General features: G+C 40.2%; 1 protein-coding gene across 29 annotated transcripts in view; it reads left to right on the top strand.

The window, feature by feature from the left end:
* DTNA (dystrobrevin alpha) overlaps positions 1-18195 on the top strand; it is a 394437-nt gene that overhangs the window by 360073 nt on the left and 16169 nt on the right. For 22 of the 29 annotated variants that reach the window (XM_073006396.1, XM_073006399.1, XM_037982388.2 and 19 more), the window contains 3 exons: positions 1703-1816; positions 6729-6825; positions 17658-17817. In XM_073006396.1, the coding sequence (XP_072862497.1) occupies positions 1703-1816; positions 6729-6825; positions 17658-17817 (371 nt within the window). Of the gene's footprint in view, positions 1-1702; positions 1817-6728; positions 6826-8557; positions 13386-17657; positions 17818-18195 lie in introns of those variants that run through there. The other 7 variants (XM_073006404.1, XM_073006405.1, XM_007974301.3 and 4 more) reach the window with 1 other exon arrangement.

Here is an 18195-nt window from a genome sequence, read left to right as displayed (position 1 = left end):
AAGACTGAGGCAGGCTGATATACGTGGGCTTTCGGGCTAGCCAGCCTGGATTCACATCACCTCTACCATCTCCTTGTTATTGAACTTGGGGAAATCTTTTAACTGGTCTGTGCCTGGATTCTCTCATTCATTAAACAGAGATAATAATGGTACCTATATATAATAGAACTGTTATAGAATGAAATAAAATAATATTAAAGCAGACAGCAGAGTTCCCAGGTACAGACTAACTACTTGATGCATGTTACATATCTCTTCTTATTTTTTCTTACCAGAGCTGCTGCTCTCTTTTCCTTCCTTGGACTAAATGGCTCTGTCATGTTTCTGTCTTTAGCATCAACAAAGAGAATAGCAGGAGTCATAGAATATCAGGGTGTTAGCCCTGGAGGAAATCTTGGAAATCCCACTTCGCTGATTTTCAGGCTGAGCTCTATGGTATCCTGAGGGCTCTGCAGGGGCACCTGGGAGGGCAGAGCAGGTCCCAGCAACACAGGGACTTGTCATCATTTCTTTAACCCCAGCAGCACCCCTCCCCTTAAACTGTCTGACATATTGGGTATCCATGGCATATTTCTTTTAAAGAAAGGATTCCTCCATGGAATCCCAAAGAGGAGGAAAAAAAAAGATGGAAAACCACTGAATTACAGTTCCATCTTCTCACCACACCCACGAAAGGTATAATGACTCACTAGTCATTAGCCTCCTGATTCTGGGGGTTTTGTGAAGCAAGTAGTTTTAAATCAGCCTTCCAAAATGGAAAGCCACTTCCTTGTCCACCAAATTCACTTTCCATTTGCAGTACTTTCCTCTATCTTACTGGCTCCTATGCCTTTGGTTGAGTAGGAAACTGACACCCCCAGCTCCCAAGAATACATGACTTAGAACACTGCTTAATGGCTTCTGACTCGCTCAGGGATAATTTGCCTTGCCAGGTCACATATCCTTTATGGCTAGCCTAATGCTCACCCAAATGCAGGGAAGCCCAGGCTCTGACATCAATAGTAGACTGACACATCTCACCTCTGACAGAGGTCACACCAATAGGACTCTATGTCACAGACTCAATTACAGTGAATCTTTTTAAAAGCACTTTCCTTCTAAGGTGGACTTCCCTGAGATCCATTGTTAAGGCTGAGAGATTTAAGAAAAAAAAAAAGAGAAAGAATTTTGTCTAACTCAGGTCTTCTCAGATAAATTCAATATGAGAAGTCCCTTGGTGAGAGAATGAGGTTACTTAGTTTTGTAAAATGAGCCCCATTTATCCTTATTTTCCCTTCAGGCTCCTCTTACTTCGTAGCTACAGGTACTTCATGGTGGCAGAGTGTGATCGTAAATAACAGGAAGATGCACTTTTGTCTGTTAAGCAGCACACTCTTCAAAGTTGGACGCATTACCACTGCATTAGATTACTTGCTAGAGAGATGACTGGGTCCTGGTGATTTAACTCAACGACATGCTGCAGAAGCTTCAAGGTTTGGATGTACTGGAAATGAAGTCAATCTTCCCGTCACCCACAGCACCCACCTAGCTGTAGTCAAAGCCTCTTAAATACACTGGAATCTGTTGGTTAGGGAAGGTCGGTTCTGCTCCTAAACATAGGATGATCCCTTCTCCCTTTGTTCTGGTGGCCTTGATCTGCTCCAACGTGAGTATCCTGAAAGCTAACTAACCTTGGTTTCTCACCTTCCTCCTCTCTCCCAAGAGAAATCTTACAGGAGATCCAGAGACTTCGGCTAGAGCATGAACAAGCTTCTCAGCCCACGCCAGAGAAGGCACAGCAAAACCCCACCCTGCTGGCAGAACTCCGGCTCCTCAGGTAAGAGAGCACCCACCTCATCTCAGGGAATATATATGCGTGAGATCTTTGAGAAAGTCTAGCAGTGTCTAGCCAGAAAACAGTCCTCAGCTACCTTAGCTGCTGACGTTTGTTGTTGTTGTTGTTTTTGTTTTTTGTTGTTGTTGTTGTTGCTGCTTTCATAGCATACACCTAATTGCTGATATCTGGGGGATTTAGAGGGAAGCTGCTTCTATTTTGTTCTTTCATTTGGTACAGGGAAAAGCAGCGTTTGTTTTGTTGTTGTTTTTTTGAGACGGAGTTTCGCTGTTGTTGCCCAGGCTGGAGTGCAACGGCGCAATCTCAGCTCACTGCAACCTCCGCCTTCCAGGTACAAGCAATTCTCCTGTCTCAGCCTCCCAAGTAGCTAGGATTACAGGCATGCGCCACCACACCCAGCTAATTTTTTTGTATTTAGTAGAGATGGGGTTTCACCATATTAGTCAGGCTGGTCTCGAACTCCTGACCTCAGGTGATCCACCCGCCTCAGCCTCCCCAAGTGCTAAGATTAAAGGCATGTGCCACCACCCCCGGCCAGCAGTGTTCTTTAGATCAAAAACAGCGTGTCTCACTAGGAACAATTTGAACTCAGCACTTTTTAGAAATAACCAGTTAAATAAACATCACAAGTTTTTAAATGTAAACATTTACTCCAACTCTAAAAGGAGTCTGATTTTTTCTCAGTCTTGGTCTCTAATATCTTTATATTCAGATCTTTAGTGTTAGGCATCATACCTTCTTGTACTGTAAATGAACGTAAAAGCCTAGTCTTGTTTAGCCTGTCATCATAAAATACTTGAGTTAGAAGGGACTGTAGAAGTCATCTTGTTACCTCTGAAGGGTCTTGACTACGAAGTTGTCCAGGGTCTTGGCATTTTGAATAAAGAACTGGACAGAACGCACAAACGAAGCAAAAAAAGAATGAAGCAACGAAAGCACAGATTTATTGAAACGAAAGTACACTCCACAGAGTAGGAGCCAGCTCCTGTAAGCGGTTCAAGAGCCCTGGTTACAGAGTTTTCTGGGGTTTAAATACCCCATAGAGGTTTCCCATTAGTTACTTGGGTACACCCTGTGTAAATGAGGACTTGGCCCAGGACCACTCTGATTGCTAGCAGGAGGCGACCCAATCGGAGGCTGAAGTGAAGTTGAAAAGTTACATCCTATGCAAACATTTGATTGGTTGCAGGAGGGGACCAATCAGAGGTACTTGCCATTATTCATCTGCCTCACCGTACACAGGGAGTAGCCTCTGATCCTTTTGTTACTTGGGTGTGTAAAGGTGAGGTTTTCCTTTTCATTCAGTTCTAGGAAGTCAGTACAAATCGGCCTTAGTTTCGCTGCCTCCAGACCCTATTCTTCTGCCTCAATCAGATTCTGCCGCTGCATTTCAGTGCACTTCTCAGAGTCAGAAGCTAGGGAGTAGCAGGCCTTCGAAAAGAAATGTGGTTTCTCCTACTGCACCCACGCTGCAAAATGAAAATCTTGCTGTGGGCTCCATTTCAGACTAGCTTCATACCATGCCTTGAATAAGGCTGGTATTCCAGTGTATTTATGTGGCAAACAACACGAAACTAAATTCAAAGACATTCCCTCATGTAAGTATCATACTGATCTTTCACAAGGCACCTGTAGTTGGAAAGTATTGATTACATTTTTTTTTTTTTTTTCTTGAGACGGAGTCTCGCTCTGTCGCCCAGGTTGGAGTGCAGTGGTGCGATCTCGGCTCACTGCAACCTCCGCCCCTCCAGGTTTAAGCAATTATCTGCCTCAGCCTCCGGAGTAGCTGAGTAGCTGGGATTACAGGCGCGTGCCACCACGCCCGCCTAATTTTTTGTAATTTTTTTTTTCTTTTTTTTTTTTTAGTAGAGACTGGGTTTCACCATCTTGGCCAGGCTGGTCTTGAACTCCTGACCTCGTGATCCACCTGCCTTGTCCTCCAAAAGTGCTGGGATTACAGGCGTGAGCCACTGCGCCCGGCCCATTCTTTTAATCTTTCAGTTTGGGTGCCAAGTATGTTCCAGGTGTATCTATAACTCTGAGTCACACTTTTTATAGTAAGTACAGATGCCTCTTCGCAGAAATCCGTGTCAGAATTAGTCCCGTTTTCTTCCGCCATACAAAAAGACGAAATGAAGCAGGTTCTTTATGACTATGTATTTTACCAAGTTCCTGTTGGTTGCATGGATGTTTCCGGGGGCTCTATCTTTGCTCTGCTCTTCAGACTCTGTAACACCTGAGCACAGCAGAGCTTTGTTTTTCGTTAATGGATACTTTCATTTTTGTCTTAAAACCACAATGAACTTTGTAAACGATCATGTTTCCGTTTCCCTTTTCACTTTCACCACAAGAAAACTGAAAGCTGAGTCACAGCCAGAACTGACAATGAATAGGAATGACAGGCATTTCTATGCGCTCATCTGACACTTTGCTGCATACTAACTCTACATACACTGTCTCATATAATTGCTACAACAAACCTAGGAGATAGGCAGTATTATGCTACTCCTTTAATAGATAAGGAAACTGAGATTCACAGAAGTCACATAGAAGTTGCAGATATCATACCTTTCACTTAGTGTATATATTTATGTATTTATATATGATATATAACGAGAAATTTTTTCTTAAAAATTTTGTGTAATTGTATGTAATTTATGTATATATTTTCTAAGAAAAAAATTATCTTGTATGACCGTGATACCATCTTCAATTCAGGAAAGTTAATGTTGATATATTGTATTCAATATTAAACCCATATTAAAATTTTGACAATTATTCTAACACTGTTCTAAAAGAAAGTAGGTTTTAACGGCCGGGCGCGGTGGCTCACACCTGTAATCCCAGCACTTCGGGAGGCCGAGGCGGGCGGATCACACCTACAATTTTAGAAGGTTGCTTTAACCCTCTTCCCAAAGTGCTTCTGTGGCCAAAGGGCCAAAATTACAGAACATTATCAAGAAGAGAACTGGAAAGAAATCAGAAACATTATCTGCTCTTGTGCCAAGGACTACTGTGGATGTACCTGGAACACCATACACAGATAAGGTCAAAAAAAAAGAGAGAGAGAAAGAACACCTCCTGGATTTGTCACTGAGGAATATTCTTGAATGGGGCAAGACTTGAAATTCGAATGCTTCAACCCAGGAAGACAAAGACTCAAATAAGATACCATTAAAGCATATAAAATTACAATGTTTCTCATCCTCTGGATTCAGAAAAGAAGCAATTTTAAAGGAAATTTAAAGAAGGATTGCTTCAAGAGTAAGCAGTTCTTACTCTTGTAAGGATTGCTTGTAAGTGGCAATAATAGTTAAAAATATAAACTTAAATATTTATATTTTATAATTATAAAGTTAAACATATAAATTTATTCAAAAAGAATTGAGAAATGTTTATAACTTTTAAATTTGTAATTCATTATAGAAGAAGCCTGTAAGAAAGTAAATTAGAAATGACCCCCACTGCTTTGGGAGGCAGAGGCAGGAGGAGCTCTTGAAGCCAGGAGTTCAAGACAAGCCTGGGCAACATAGTGAGAAACTACCTCTAAAAAAAAAAAAAAAAAAAAAAAATTAGTCAGGCATGGTGGCACATGCCTGTAGTATCAGCTACTCATGAGGCCGATGGCAGAAGATTGCTTGAACGCAGGAGACTGAGGTTACAATCAGCTATGATTATGCCACTGCACTCCAGCATAGGCAACAGAGTGAGACCTTGTCTCTAAAAAAAAAAAAGAAAAAAATAGAAAAGTATCATTTATATCACTAACCTGTCTTCCCACAAAATATCTTTCCATTGAATGAGTCATTGACCTAGCTCACGGTGACATTTTTATATCATCAGTTTTTCATTGCAGAGTTTTGTCATAGTTTCATTTAATATGATATCTATCATTGGGACTAGCCATGTCCATTTATACATTAATACATACATGTTTAAAGCTTCTATGCAGTTTTAGTATATAAGTATGAATATTTCAAACTCAAACAGAAATCTTTGGGGCAATGGGAAAATTATATGTATTACTTATTCAGTAATAATCATTCAGTAATAGATTTGGAATTTATTTGAAAAGTATACATATATTTCAGAAGTGTGAACCATTAACATTCCTCATCATACTGTTTCATTTCTTTCCCCCTTTAAAGATATTTTTGGTACCTCTTAGTGTCAGTATAAATGATAGTATAGATTGTCCTTAGTTGTTTTCATTCTTGCTGACAGTTTAATAAAAGGTCTGTAAAACAAAACAAAAGTAAGCATGAACCTTATATATCATCTTCACTTGCTGAACAAGTATGTAGAAATGCCTTTATTTTGACTTCACTTTATGAAATCAAACTCAAACCCAAAAATTTTAATGGATTGTATCTGTGTGCTATTAATATCTCACCTCTGAGAGACACCTCAATGTGTGCTGAAGATTTCAAATGTACTTTTCTAAATCATATTTCCAAATACTAAGGTAATCAATATTTTCTGTGAATTTGCAAAAGGGTTCTTAGATTTGGAGAATCTAGAGGATTTGCCTTTTTCAGTGACAATTTGGCTTTTGTTTGTTTCAAGGGACCCCATGGCACATCACAGGGCCCACTACATAGTAAGCATTCAGAAAATATTTCATTCAATGGTTGATTAATTCAGGCTAGAAAGGTCTAAAGGAAGCGAAATGTCTAAAAGGACTTTAATTCTGATGTAGTATGACTGCTAACAAATAAAAGAAACACCTCCAGCTATAATTGTTCATTCATTTGATAACAGTTCCCTGCCTGGTAACTGTGTCAGAGACCCAGAGATGCCCTTTCTCTGATAGTCCACAAGTCCCTCAAGAATGGGAATGTGATTAGCTCAGAGAGTTGCATGCCGCTTCTGATGTCAGCTGCTTCTTTCTTAGACAGCGCAAAGATGAGCTGGAACAGAGAATGTCTGCTCTCCAGGAGAGCCGGAGAGAGCTCATGGTCCAGTTGGAGGGTCTCATGAAGCTGCTAAAGGTAAGACCTGCCAAATAAATTTTTCCTAAGCTTATTTTCCGTGTCATCTGTGAACATTTTTGCACATAATGTGCAATGGTTTTTCCAATTGCTGTATGTGATTTCCCTCAACATGTTGTTTCAAACTCAGATGTGAAACAATTTCTTAGACCAGTGTAGTAGTAGCTGTCAGTAATAGAACACATTCTTATCCATTTCCTGAAACCAGACTGCTGAGGGCCTTCATGGGGCAACTTCTTCTTGGCTTATTTCCAGTTTCTTTATGTCTGCAAGTAATAGAACTGGATTTATTTAGAAATATTTTATATTTAGTAGCTTTCAGCAATTCTGATTAAATTAAGAGGAGTGGCTGTTAATATCAGTAAAATATTTTATTCCATTAGTGTGCTTTATCAGTAAGTCACATGATTTCTAGTGATCTCAAATACAAACTCTATGAGAGAATATCTCCTTTCTCTTCTGCAAGTAAAGTGTTTAATAAGATGATTTATAGAAGTCTTCTGTAGAGTGCTGTAATCTATTTTTCCCATTGGGAAGTGGCATTCTTCTTTTAGTAAAGCCTTATTCCCTTCTTTAGTATACACTAAATTGCATTTCAAGTCAAAGGCAGGCAAATTATGGCCACATGTCTATAGTCAGCCCATGTGATCAGTGCCACATGATCATCCTGCCTGACATAAACAAGCAAGAACCAGTATGGATTGGAACTGTGACATGCCAAAGGCAGGAAATGAAACTTCTGATAGGAGAATGACGAAGGGAAGACCCTGGGGCAGCTCATTTGCGAGACAGGGTCTCCCAGCTTTCAGTCCGTGGATGTCCCACAGCCCCAACACACCAACATTTGTTGTTTTTATTTTGTCTGCCCTTTCTTTCTCTTTTTTTTTTTTTTTTTTTTTTTGTTTGTCTACCTTTCTCTTTTCTTCCCCCTTTTTCTTCATTTTTTTTTTTATTTCTTTCTTGGTTTCTCCCTCTTTCCTTCTTTCTTTTATTGTTTAACAAATATTTTTTGAAAGCTACTTTGTCCCAGCCACTGTTCTTGTAACCTTTCTTTCGTTTTCCTTATTCTATTTTATTCCTTAGTCAACTTTTCCCTCCATCAGTATCCTCTTTAGCAATTGGTATTGGGAATACTTTATCTTTACTCAACAAAATTGACTTTTCAGTAAATTAGATTTTTGTTGATCTATCTTGGGCAAAACAAGACTAGATAATTCATAACCTGCTGCTGCTTCTGGCCTGTTAATCTTATTTGATAACCCCCCAAAAAAAACTCTCTCTGAATCCCTTTCCAAATATACCAAATGAAAAGGACTGAACCCATCTCTCCCCTCAGTGAATGACAGGAAGCTTTGAAAACTGCCCCCTATGTTCCTCCTGCTTCTGTCACCATAGCTATGACTCTTTCCCTATGAGTTAGAAGTCTATTCCCTACCAGCCATCTTGGTATCAACCTAGCCTAACAGAGCACCGCCTTTTATCAAGATGTACACATATCAGGATAGAGAGATGGATTGTGTTGAAAAATAGTTGTACATGCAGAGAAAAGAGATGGGCCTGTAGTCTCAAGTAACCAAGTAAACTTGGAGTGATAGTCACTGAGGTGGCAGAGGCCTGGACCTGCCATCAAAGCTGTGTTGATGTTTCCCCATCTTGCATTCCTTCACACTGTATACATGCTCTTATTGGAACCCTGGGTAATCTAACTGTTATTGATTCAATCTTTCTGTAGGAAGAAGAACTGAAGCAGGGAGTAAGTTATGTCCCCTACTGCAGGTCTTAACTAACAGTGGAGGGGCCTGCCGACCTGCGGTTTTCTCATTGCTTTTGCTCTAATGTATGTTCATGCTTCAGTTTGGAAAGAGAAAAAAGTCATACTAATTTGCTTCTTTTTAATGTAGTGCTTGAATTGAGATATATAAATTTAGCATTTTTATAACTATCACTACTATCAGCATCAAAAGAAGAACTATGACATCTTTTAGAAAAGGGACCGAATCGTCATTTCTTGGAAACATTTTAGATCCCCAGAGGTATAAGTTTCAAACCAGTCTTATGCTTTTCAAGTTGTTGATCGGACCCTTCTCTTAATAGAGAGACACTCAACACAGTCACTAGAGATACACTGAGGTTCATGTCATTCCAAAACCTGCAGCACTCAGAAGCTAACCTCTACACCCCCTCACGCTTTGAGTATTCAGTTCGGTTTCATTTTACTGAAAACCTGTGAAACCTCTTTTTATAAAAATCAGGCAATCAAATCCCTTTTCACCACACAATTATTGAGCCTTGATCCCCATGGCTCACCAAAATGTGCTCAATCTTGTGAGGGAAAGACTGTACTCCATAACTGACTGTTCACTACCCATCTTTTTGGCTCTTCCTCAAAACAGAATGCTTACTGTTGGTTGACAATAATCTCTTTTTAAAAGGAACTCCCAGCTTTTTCCTTAGCACCAAGAGCCTTTCTGCTCGGGGAGATGAGAGGGTCATTACATACTTTGTTGTTGTTGTTGTTGTTTTTCCTGGAAATAGGGGCATTCACATTTCCAGTTTTTCTAAACTGGAGCTGTCTGAACCTGTGGTCAGGCTCAAGAGCCAGCAGGGGGAGCAGCATACTCAAGGGAAAAAAATCAAATCAAATTAAATTAAATCAAAGCAAAATAAAAGCAGCTTTAATTTCAAGTGCATGTACTATGCTGTGTATGACAATATATCCCACTCACTAGCATTATTTAAAAGTTTCACATTATTTCCATGGATCAATTAGAACCACAGCCTGTCCAATTTCAACGTATCTTTTATTTCTTCTGTATGCTCTTTTCTATTATTCATTATGTGTGTTTGTGTGTAACAAAGAATGTTTGGAAAATGCTGGACACATTTTTACGCTTCATTCCCATGGTCTGTAAAAAAGGAAAGTGTAAAATCAATCTGTAATGTCAGACAATAAAGATAATGTATTACATTATTTTGTATTTTGTGAAAAGAATTACTTTACTAAATTAAAGTCAAATTTTAACAGAAGACAGTCCCCCTGGGTGAAGGGCACATAACACTTACAGCCTGTATAATTGCCCATGAATGTATACATGGGGTATTGCTATTGTATTTCCAATACACTTAGATCATGGTAAAGAAAAATGCCTTCTTCATGATACTTCTTTGCAAATGGCTTCTTTCCTTTCCTGTCTCTTAGCATGTGCATAGAAAAAGGAAATAAGGTTCAATTATAACCTCCCTCCTCCTAGCAGAGAGAGAGGGCAATCATCCTGTCCTCATCAGCCTTGCTTTAGCCATTTCCCTTGGGGATACCTTCCCAGCCATTTCCCAGGCAGCACGATCTTGAAAGGCTCCTGTGGACCAGGAAGTTCCTAAACAGATGGATGCACAGAGCCAAACTGCGGCAGTGACCCCAAGGTGGCACCACTGCCCCCTCACCTTCCAGCTTCTCTCCACCAAGCCCCTCAGCAGCTTCTGCATCTCGGGGGGCCAACGGCGGGTACTGCGGTGTAGGTACCTAAGGACCAGGGGCCCACATCACCCAGATGTCAGCAATATATTGTCTGGGTGGTGACAGTTTGCCTATTTCACTCATTTATCTTTTTGCTTTTATACACAAGCCTCTTTTCAAAAAGGAGCTGAGGCAGCTTATGCCAAAAGATATAAACAGTGACTTCATAAAATTGAAATAGAAAAATCAAAAACTAAAGAAAAGAAAATGTGAATATGCTAATCTTAAGGGACAAGGATGTTACTCTGCACGTTCAGGCAATGAAGCAAACAAAAGAAAATATCGGTGGTTTTATCAGTACAGAAATACCACTTCTCAGGGGAACAAAATTTCTGTTGGCATAAAATATGAAAGAAAGTCTTCACTGGGAGCTTTATAGGAGTACTGGACAATAAAAAAGGAAAGAAAGCAGTCATAGATTTCATGTGGCTGTTTCTTATACTGACCTCAGTCAAAATTAAAAGCAGAGCCTTATCGATCCTAGCCCTAGAGAGGCGGTTCTGCAAAGAAATAAACAAATGCGGTCCAAATATAGACTTCTCATGGTAAAACATGATCTAAGGAGAGAATTTAGAGGTTTTAGACTGGCATCTGCTTCTAAATTCTGTTTTTATTTATGAGTGTTTCTCCCCTTTGGGGACATTATCTTTGTAAAACCAAACTTAGAACACCCCCACACAACAAATTGTACTTGATTTAATAACCTCTACTTGCTTTATCATAAGTCTGTGGTTCAATGTAGTGTTTTATTATACTGGCATATATAATTTCTACTTCATTCTTTCTTGTTAGAGGTAATGCATGAATTTATCCCTCTCGAGGATAGAACATGAATTTAAAAAAATAGTGCCTGTAATATAATGTGATGATTATGATATCACAAGCAATAAATTTTTTTTTATAAAACTTGAATTGAAGTTATCCTACCCTCTTTCTTCTTTGTGTATCTTTAAGATTTATTGAAGGAACCATAAAAAGAACACTCATAAAACGCTTAATAATGAAGGCAGCTGGGGTATAATTGCAGTACCAATATGTTCCAGAGTTTCTGGTACACTTCCAGTTCCAAATATTATGTACCAGTCTAAAACTGAGTAGCCTGACTTTGACTCCACAAAATAAGGTCTCAATATTCATTTTCTTAGCAAAGTTACCAGAATTAGACCTGAATTACAGTGGTCCCAGAGTTTTGCTCACAGCTATAAGCTTAACTTACATGGTCATTAATTTCAAACTATTGATAATCCATGGCTAATAGGATTATTGTATAGATTTTAATAGATACTGGATGTGAAAGCACTTTGTAAAATATATGTCAACTCTAAGTATGAATGTATGTATATAAGTATACATACGCACAGGTATATACAAACTTTTCAAATTTGATCCATATTTTACACATACCCACATACACATACACACACCCACACACACATTCACTTCTGTTCCTTACAGTTCATTAACAGTGTCTCCATCAGGGAAAGAAATTCGAAAATGACTTTTAATTTGTTCAGATCTCATGTAATTGCTTTTAACAGTAGAAAAAAAAGAGTCATTTTTATGTTAGACAAAGAGACAAGTTCAGTAAGTTTATATTTTCCTATTTCTGGTAACATCAGATATGATCCTAGATATATTAATATCTACAGAGTGTGGCTTTCACCAAAATTTGAGTAGGTATATTAAACAGCTAATACAGTGAAGGGCTGCCAGTTAACAGATATTCTATATGAGTGTAGTGAAACATCTGATATTTTTTCTGAAAGTTTTATCTATAATAAACATTTTTGTTTGAGAGAGGTGATTAGTGCAGGGTGCATATTTTAGTCAAGGATAAAACTAAGTTTATGTTAATTTGCAGAACATTTTTTCAGACTTACAATAAGGATTCATTTTTTTAAACTACATTTTAAACTTTGGGATCAAACTGTTTCTTATTTGGGAAGATAATATCTATACATTGGTATTATGTTAAGTAATACAATTGTTCTAATTTGGTGGGGGAAAAAAGTCAAGCATCATTCCAAATTCCATCTCCTACCCTTATTCTCTTCTCTGTTTATAACTGGATGGTCTAATTAAGTCAGGAAATTGTAGTCATCAGGTTTCTACTCCTTCCAAACACTTTATGGAATACTAGCAGGCCAGCAATAACCAGCTTGGGCCCCACTTTCCTGGCTTTTCCTCGCTCATCCTCTCTGGTGGGTATTCAATGCAGGCATGAACCAGTCAAAAGCAAGGGAGAGGGATAATTCACCTCATAAATGATCAACTGCAATATAAAGATGGTCATCTAGTGTTCAAAAACATGCCATCCCAGACTCACTCTTTTTAAAATTAAGTATTGATGATTATAATTAATTCTAAATAAGTAAATATTATTTCTCTGCTTAAAAGCCTCGGAAGATGACTCTCTGGTTCACAATAAAGTCTACCCTGCAAGTCCCCAGACCTGCCCGTCTCCCTTTTCTAGCCTCATTTCTCTCTACACCCAGCAGCCAGCCTGACACCAGAGCCACAATGGCCTTCCCACCCTCTCCACAATACATCTCAGATTTCCCATGCCTTGCTCCTGCTATTCCAAGGCCCAGGTTGCTCTGCTCTTTTCTTCTCCCCACACTTTCTCATTTCTGCCTGGAAATCTTCACTGTTAAAACCCAAGTCAAATGATGCCTCCTGCCTGAACAGTCAGAATTAATCACCTGTGTACCCCCACAACACTCTATTCACAATGACCACTTTAAAAAGGCTGATTATAAAAATTATCATCAATGTGAGGATAGTCAGTGCATTTATATTGGAAGAATAAGGATGAAAACAGGGTTGAAGGCTGCTAAACACTGCTTTGCTGCACCTTCCCAGGATGCTAGGTGCAGCCAGGCATGACCAGACTGCACTCTCAGCCAAACTGAGAGGCAGACTCTTCAGGTCTAGCGGGGAGGGGGACATATAATTCTCTGCTCTTTCACCAGGGGGTCCTGATTCAACAATTAGACATTTACTCCTTTTCATGAAGCATCCTTCATTTCTGATGGTGAATAGAAACCAAAACACTTCCTGGAAAATATCAAAAAATGTATGAATCTTGTCAGACTTTTAAAAATTTGATACAACAGCAAGTTGAGTAGACTTGGAGGATGGTGCATAGAAATTAATTTTTCATTTATTCTCCAGGAAATGAGCTATTTTAAATTTGCCAAGTGTGATATATGTTTTCCTTCTTCCATAAATCAACTCTCTCCTTGGGAATTTTATATCTATATATTGATCTGCATGGACCGTTGTCCCTTAAGTCTTTGCTCCATTAATCATTGAGTAATTTCCAGGAAAGGATATTCACAGAGATTATTCACTCTAACTCTTCTACAGTTGTTAGCAGACAACTATGCCTCATGACCAGGCTGGAAGCCACCATTCCACCAAGGCCACTTCCTGTGAAAATGAAACTCAGTGACATCATCACTGATCTGCCCCAATGCCAAGAGGCCACTGCCTTTTCCTAGTGTTCCTACAAGAACAGAACAGAAAGGAAGGCCAGAGATGGCATTCCTCACAGTGGGTAGGCACTAGGAAGATGCTATGCATCAAACTGGACAGTGTCCTCACATGGAGAGATGGAGCCGTGATCACCCAGGGTGTCAGTGTCCTACCCCCAAAAGTCTGGGTAAAGGCTGGATGTGACATGGGAGTTGCCAGTTGTGGGAAAGATGCAACTGATTATTCTCTTCAGCACAGGATCTTCCACCTAAATTCACATAATCATACTGCACAAAATTGCACCAATTAGAGATTCCCTTGGGAAATGGTGGCTATTCATCATTCACACATTGGTGTAATTTAGATTCAGTCAACTGTTTTTCCCTTAACACACAACGAGAGCCAATTATTTTCTTCTTAATGTAGAACCACTAATGGGAGTTTTGAAAAAGAATGCCCACAGAAAGGAGTAGCAAAAGTTGCCTTTGAGACCAGGCACTGAGCAGAGAGAGGTAGGGTGGGGCATGCCTCAGACCCACAGGAATTAGCAGAGGAGCCCAGTGAACTAAGAGATGGGGAGAGGCTCACAGAAAAGGAGGTGGAAGAGCCAGACATATGAGTCTACTTACAAATGCTGCCTAGAAGGAGGAGCCCCCAGCTCCCTGGAGAACCAGGTATAAGAGGTATAATCAAGGCTGGTGCGCACTACAGCCCTGGAACAGACATTAAAGTAGTGAAATAAGGTCCATAGCCCCATATCTCAAATCACTAGATCCAGATATGTTCCAGAATTCAGAATTTATCTAGTTTTGAAAAGCAATATGATGCAGATATCATCAGTTGCCTCACATCCATTAAGACCAAATTCATTATGGAATGACTAGTGTTTGTCAGAGCTTTTTTGGCTTTCAAAATTGCAAATAAGAGATTGTAGGCCTGTACTTCTGTACCAATTGATAAACAGTCCAAAGGCCCTCCCACCACCCTGAGCACCCACACACATTTTCTGTGATCCAGCAACTAAAAGATAACTGCCTGGCCCAGTAGCAGGAACCCCTAGGACACTGCTCCAGCACCACAAGGTGGTCGTGCTGGGTCTGTGCCCTGCGCCTGTTCCCTCTTCAGGCTGCTGAACCTTTCTACACTAGTGAAGCATAGATGGAAGCATATGATGGCTGGCCAAAGTGCCCACAGTCCTTAGAATCAGCATGGCGAAGCCCGGGCTTGGAGTCTAAAGACTAGGGATAATCTCTGCCATTCTCTTGCTCAGAAACCTTGGGTAATCCAGTTATCTCCTCTGAGCCTCAGTTTGCTAATATATAAAGTGGGAATAATAATACCTCATATGGTTGTTAAGAGGATTACATGAAGTATGAGGGGCTAAAGTGCTTTACAGACTGCAAATTGCTATTCAAATATAGGATAGTACCACTCCTACCATTGTACTAGGAAAATGAAACAAAACAGTGTATGTAAAAGTGCTTAATACACTGTGAATTACTTACAAAGGTGGAGTTGTATTATTATTGTGAACTTCCCACCATGGAAGACGATCTGGGTTCCCAGGGATGACAATGTAACCCACACTGATAGCCAAGAGAATCCTACCTCTTTTTTTTTTTTTTTTGAGACAGAGTCTCGCTCTGTCGCCCAGGCTGGAGTGCAGTGGCCGGATCTCAGCTCACTGCAAGCTCCACCTCCCAGGTTCACGCCATTCTCCTGCCTCAGCCTCCCGAGTAGCTGGGACTACAGGCGCCCGCCACCTCGCCCAGCTAGTTTTTTGTATTTTTTTAGTAGAGACAGGATTTCACCGTGTTAGCCAGGATGGTCTTGATCTCCTGACCTCGTGATCCGCCCGTCTCGGCCTCCCAAAGTGATGGGATTACAGGCTTGAGCCACCGCGCCCGGCCAAGAATCCTACTTCTTAATAACCACTCCGTCCAACTTCCCTTCTCTAGTCCCCACTCCCGGCTGTGATTATTGGTCCCCTGATAAAGACGACAGAGACAAAAGGCTCAGGAGCCCTGCTAAGGACCCTGCCTGGAAAAGGATGTACAAGAGGAATTGCCAAAGTAGGAAGAGCTCAGGGCACTTCATCAGCATCTGTCTCCATTGAGGGACTTTTTGCCAGCCATGGCCATCAAGGCTCCCGCAGCCCAGGGCACTCAGAGCCCCTGGGCTCAGCCCCAGCCCTACTGCTCTGGTTCTGTCTCCTGATGAAGCAATTATTTTCACCTCTCTGAGTACTGGGCTCCACAACTTCACATTCAGAGTGAGAATGCATGGAGAGAAATCAGTGAGAGTGTATGTGAAAACCCTTTGAACATCATAAAGCTTAACGCAAATGTGAAATTATTTATTATTGGCATGGGAAGGTCAAGGATGTAGTGGTAGCTCAGAAGCAGAAGGTTTCAAGGTAATGGGGCTGAGCTGCCAGAGTTTTCTGGGGAAAACTAGACCCCTCCTTGAGCAGGCCGAGGGAACCAGGCTGCAAAAGCATCACAACTGGGCAAAGTTCTCTTCCTTGGGCCTGGACAGACCATTACAAGGTACTGTTGAGAGTGAAAGAATGGGACCCTCAGCCCATTGGGCACCCCATGAGATATTTTCTGTGCTCTGTTCTGTTTTGCTCCATTTTTAATTCTGGGTTTTTCTCAGTTGATGGCTTTAACAATTATGTGTGATGCTGAGCCCTGGAGCTAACAGCATGGCATTTTTTCAGGATTGATGTGGTGTGTTTTAACCACAAGCCACTGAACCCAAAGCAAATATCTAAATGGAATATTCCAGAGCATTGCTCTGGTCTGGGAGTTTGAATGGGTTAATGATGACTCTGGGCCTTGCTGGAGAAGAATTCTCACTCTAGCAACCATAGCAAACAGATTGGGATGGAATTGATGTGAACACCTAATCTGTTGTGTATGCACTCAAGGGTCTCTTTGCATTTTCTTATGCATGTGACTGACTTCTTTTGTCAACTAATTATTAAAATAGGGAGAATATTTACAAGGCACCTCATTTAGAGACAAATCCTTAAGATTCGAGGTGTGACAGTCTCAGAATAGTTTCATGCCAAAAACTATAGTGCAAAGATAAGTTCCTTTAGTTGTTTTCTACTTTTTTCTTTACTTGTCTTTAAATCCTACTATTCTTATTGTCCTGATAGAATACTGCTTTTTCAAAAGTAGGAGAAGAGAAGGACATTTCCTGCAGGAAATAATACCAAAAAATTAGAAAACAAGGTTTCTTCTTCTTCTTCCCCATTGGAATCCCTGAGTCACTAATTTGATAAAATCAGCTTTTACTGTAAAATAGAGATAAAACAATTTACACTTCATTTGATTGTTAATTTGAGACTTAATATGCACAATATTGTACGACATGATTTGAACTCTTATCCTCTAAAGATGATGCTAGTATAGTCAGGTTGAAAATTTAGAAAGCATCCATTGCAAATAGTCTTCTAGTTTGTATTTTAAACTTTCTCCTTAATGTCTTCTTATTCCTGGGAGACCTTCCTTCAAGGAGAAAGTATCCACACATTGTAATTATCTGCATTTAACAGTACCTTCATTTTATGGGCACACGTCTCATATACTGTAGAGCAATGCTGTACTAATATTTTTGGCTTCCAATATTTAACCCAAACTTCGGATTACATAGAAGATCCTAAATTATCTGCACCTGCAAATGAGCTTTAGGATTACCAACTCAATTACCTAGGATTTCCTCCCGCTTTGAAATTTCATTGTCACTGTTTTCAACCATCAACTGAGGCAGTGGGCATGATATATGACATTTTCTTGGAAAAGCAAATTAATGACTCGCATTGTTTCTCCAGACTCAGGGGGCTGGCTCTCCCCGCTCCTCCCCCAGCCACACCATCAGCAGGCCAATTCCTATGCCCGTCCGGTCAGCGTCAGCCTGCTCCACCCCGACACACACGCCGCAGGACTCCCTCACAGGGGTAGGGGGAGATGTACAGGAGGCATTTGCACAAAGTAAGTGGCTTCATTTTTTGTTGTGGTCTGCTTTTATGTGACAAATAGGTCACCAAGGTCTGTTGAGTGGTCAGGAGTTGTCAGAGCAACATGTGACTTCATATTGAAGAGTCTTTCACGGCTGGTGTCAGAACCGGGCCTGCCAGCCGTTTTGGGAACTCCCTACACCAATTTGTTCTCACTTCACCATTTTACCTTCCTTCGGCTTTTGTTACCCTGTCTTATTTTTCAGTAAGTCTTTGTTCATCAAAAGACAGGAAATCTTTTCACCAGGACCCCCAGAAAACTTCATAAATGTAATCCATTTTTTTTTTAATTCTTAGAGATTTTATCTCATATTGTCTTTTCTTTATATTAAAGTCAAGACTGAGATAAGTA

Source organism: Chlorocebus sabaeus, chromosome 18, assembly GCF_047675955.1.
Source record: "Chlorocebus sabaeus isolate Y175 chromosome 18, mChlSab1.0.hap1, whole genome shotgun sequence".
NCBI classification, from domain to species: domain Eukaryota; kingdom Metazoa; phylum Chordata; class Mammalia; order Primates; family Cercopithecidae; genus Chlorocebus; species Chlorocebus sabaeus.
This window is presented reverse-complemented; position numbering and strand designations above follow the sequence as displayed.